The following is a 4,073-nucleotide window of genomic DNA, read 5'->3' as shown; positions in this document are numbered from 1 at the left end:
ATTCAGAATAGAAATCGTTCATACATACCCGTCGTATTCGTCGTAACGACGACAATAATGCATCTACATGTCGCTTCTCCGGTGGAACAACGGCGTAAGTGAAAATGTAGTTGTTCTTCAGAAAACGTAATTAAAAATTATTGTGTAATTGTTTGTATTATTTAGGATATAATAAATAGTCTAAAAAGAATAAACGGTCATTGTTATAATGTCAAATTTAGTCCAGTTTAAGATAGTTTTATCGGTTTTGTCAAAACCAATAAACTACCCCTACACAGTTCAAAATTAATAAAAAAAATTGCAATTGTGTCATTGTTCTTCCAAAAAATGCCAAATTTTTAGTATTTTTGACATACAAGATAAAATTAGGAAGTTCTGATTATTTTGTTATAATCACACACTATATTAATTAGGAGTTGTAGAAAAACAAATTCAAGTAATTATTGAAAACTTAAATATTTTTATTCTTTACTTTTGAAAAAAAATTATATTATAATCTGAAACTTAAATATTATTATTATTATTTATTATGTTAATTTACAAATTAAAAATCAAAATAGTGTATTATAAAACGTTTCGTAGTAATTTGGAATTATATTGGATGTCAGTAAGCTTTGTATATCTTTCTTCTTGTTTTCAGCTATTGGAATTTTCGAGTTGTATGCGAGTTTTGTTTTTATACTACCAATATCCTTTGCACCGGAACGTCTTGTTCCTGTTTTTTTCATTTGAGCTTTTTCCCAGGTTATGTCTTTGTAGGAATTTTTGTAGAAACAAACTTCACTGCCCTTCACGAATCTTATAATTTTTATATTTGATATTTTTATTTGCTCACCTTCTGTGTTTTTTTGACAATTGTAACCAATCTCGTCGGTCAACGATTTTAAATCAATAAAATCCTTGAAGCTCAGTTCCTTTACGACTAATGGTTTTCCCGTTTTTTTAGAATTCCTAATTATAGTCACTAATTGATCGGGCACGTATATAGGTCCTGATTTTTTGCTCCTTTTCATAGATTTTTCAATAACACTATGTACTGTATCGCCTTCGTTTTGTGTGTGACCTCGAATAAGGTATTTATGCGTAATGGAATTTATTTGATATTTTTCCACTGCGTATAAATACATGGCATGTACAAACCTGAAACAAATAATATAAGTACATTTTAATAGATTCGGTGAATTATATTGGAATTCTAGCCCGTAAATAAATTAATAAGTCCTAAGAAAATATCACAAAATGATTAAATTTTTTCTACCTATTCTTTTGTTGACCACAACAGTTATCAGAGTAAAATATGATGTCACTTCCAGGACGAGAATTCGCAATTTCTTCGATGAACATTAGAAGACATGAACCTATTTCAATAGCATCTCTTTGTCCTACTCCTTCATGCCAGAAATAACAGATGGTATGATCCTTGATTATTTCTGATACCTACAATAAAAATTAAGCAGTTATAAAAATAGTTTTTAAGAGTTAAAATAACTATTTACATACCGTAAAATTAAAACAATTCAATCTTGATTTATAGAAAAAAGCAGAACTCTGCCCAGTAGGTACTGGCATAACTGCTTGTAAATCAAAGGTAGCTAAGACAATGTTAGATCCCATTTCTTTAGCCTTTTCTTTATCATTAGCCTTCTCCGTTCGGCTCAAGTTTTTTTCATCTTGGTGTAGTTGATAGTCGTTTTCCAACTTTGCTTTTTCTTCTGCCGTGGCATTGTTGAACCCTTCACAAAAATCACACTGATCTTTTTTTGGGAGAGAAAAATCCAATGTTAAATTCCGTATTAAATATACGAGCATAGCAATCGTAACTCGCTGCAGTTTTTCCATTGTCGACTCGCTCTTTTGCATAGTGTCTATGCATTTCAGCAATACACAACCCGCCATCAACGAATTCTCTTGTTGTGTTGGCTCTTTGATAGTGACTTTCGACTCTAGGAATGGAGTTGATGTGTTCTTTTACGGAATTTATTATATCTAGGTCAGCTCTCGAATGATTGCCATGTTTTCCTCGTTTGTCTTCTACAGTTATGCCTGAACCAGAAGTTCTTGATTGAATGACACTGCGAATCGTTCTTTCCGTTATTCCGAAAGTGTTAATCATGTAGGTTTTACATACCCGAATTCGATTTCCTTCAAAAAGCAAATAAAATCCACAGTTTTGCCTTCTGGGAGTTTCTGAAGTAAATATACGACGATATTTGAGTTGGAGGGGCTCAATACATGAAGCTAAGTAATCCCGTTGTCGCTGTAATGACGCCAAACTCCAATATTTATTAAAAAGTTCAATCCTGTATTCGTCAGATACTTTTGATGAGCACTTTAGAATACACCGGTCAGAGCAATTTGGCCCCATAACCCTTTCGTTGACAGTTTTCCCTGTTCTAGAAGTGTAGCTCTTACCAGAATTCTTCAATAATTTGGCTTTTGTTTTTTTCCATTGCTCTGGGTTTCTTGATCTCTTTTTTCCTTTTTTGATAGGTGAAACTGTTATCGGGAGATCGATTGTTTGGAGATCGGTCAACTGGTCAGTGCTCTCACTTTCCGAAGATGTTTCACTTACTGATGGAATATAGTTGTCACTGTCATCCCCAGAAAGATTTTCCTCATTTTCTGAATCATCAACTATTACTTTATAATTCGTCTGTTTTGTCAATCTACGAAGCTTAAGCTTGATTGGTGATTCATTTTGTTCGGCGATACAACACGGTGTTACAGATGATGATGGACTGGACTGCAAATATTGAGCGTCAGTCAAAATCTCGGGAGAATCAGTTAAATAAGAATAAAGCAACAAGCAATAAGCATAAGCATAAGCATAAGCATAAAGAACAAAAAAAAATAATAAATAAAAATGGTTATTGGTTAATCGGGAATGGCTATAGTCATAATCAGGCCTGTTGATTAATATAATATATTAATATAAAAGTTTAGTGGTCCAATGTAACACTTTTGAAGGTAGGAACAAAATTATATCTAATTATTATTATTTGTTTTGTTTTTTGTTTAAATTATGATTAAAAATTAAAAATCCGTATTATTTTTATTACTTTGCATTTTTTGAAAATGTTATGTTTAAAAAATAAAATATAAGTGCATATTTTTAGAGCATATTTGTACTTTTTTAAGCGCATAAGTGCATGCATATTTAGTACTTTTTAAGTACATTAAGTTCCGAGCCCTAGTCATAATAATATTATTATAATTCAAATTAATAATATTATTACATCATAATTTTAATTAATTAATTAATTTTTACATGATTACTTATAATAATCGTCCTTCATGTAAATCAGTTAATTGACTTTTGCCTCTCCCGGTTATATAGCATACATTTGCATAGCATTTAAATATATTTTATATAAAACCAAAAAATCAATCAAATGTGCGAACCCTAGGTATAAGCAATTTAGTTTGTTTTAATCTATAAATATGAGGTAGCTACTTACTCTTAGGCGAATTTTCAATATTACATACAGAATTTTTCTCAATTTCAGTCTTTTGAGTAGCTAGTTCTAATAATAGCTTTGTTCGTTTCATTATAATACTCTAAAAACATAGTTTACAAAATAAAAATAAAATCGCAAATTGGAAAAAAGCAAAGAAATATTGAGTGAACAATGACAGAAAGAACAATTACACTAAAAAAAAAAAAAAAATTTGAAGTCAATAATGACGGAATGTATACTTACGGCGTTGTTCCACTAGATAATGACGAAAAATTAAGTGTTTTTAGATGAAAAATGACGTAACTCTCACTTACGTCGTTGTGGCACCAGGATTAAACAAAAAAGTGTCACAAATAACAATTACGTCGTTGTAGAAATAAAAACAATGCACCGCGGTCGGTAGGCGAAACACAACTGATAACAACGTCATTGTTCCATTGGACATGTGATTAAAAACCGGTAATTTCAACAATGACGAAACTGCTCTCTAGCGGTCAATAATAGGTATTATACTTATGTCATTGTTCCATTCGATAAAATGAAATGTTATTGTACTGTTGTCGTACTTATGTCAAAAAGTCAAAAATTTGCACTTATGTCGTTGTTCCACCGGAG

At 31.1% G+C, this 4,073-nt stretch overlaps 1 protein-coding gene across 1 annotated transcript; it reads right to left on the bottom strand.

Annotated features, from left to right (window-relative positions):
* Window positions 1-480: 480 nt before the first annotated feature.
* LOC111029519 lies at window positions 481-2,835 on the bottom strand. Its single transcript, XM_022308537.1, has 5 exons — window positions 2,809-2,835; window positions 2,129-2,743; window positions 1,501-1,965; window positions 1,259-1,437; window positions 481-1,140 (listed from the first exon to the last, which is right to left on the bottom strand). Exons 1-5 carry the CDS (start codon window positions 2,833-2,835, stop codon window positions 552-554), a joined length of 1,875 nt encoding a protein of 624 aa, XP_022164229.1. The 3' UTR covers window positions 481-551.
* Window positions 2,836-4,073: the final 1,238 nt, after the last annotated feature.

This window comes from Myzus persicae, unplaced genomic scaffold (genome assembly GCF_001856785.1).
Source record: "Myzus persicae strain clone G006 unplaced genomic scaffold, MPER_G0061.0, whole genome shotgun sequence".
Taxonomy (NCBI): domain Eukaryota; kingdom Metazoa; phylum Arthropoda; class Insecta; order Hemiptera; family Aphididae; genus Myzus; species Myzus persicae.
The sequence above is the reverse complement of the archived record's forward strand: the minus strand, read 5'-3'. Positions and strand labels throughout refer to the sequence as shown.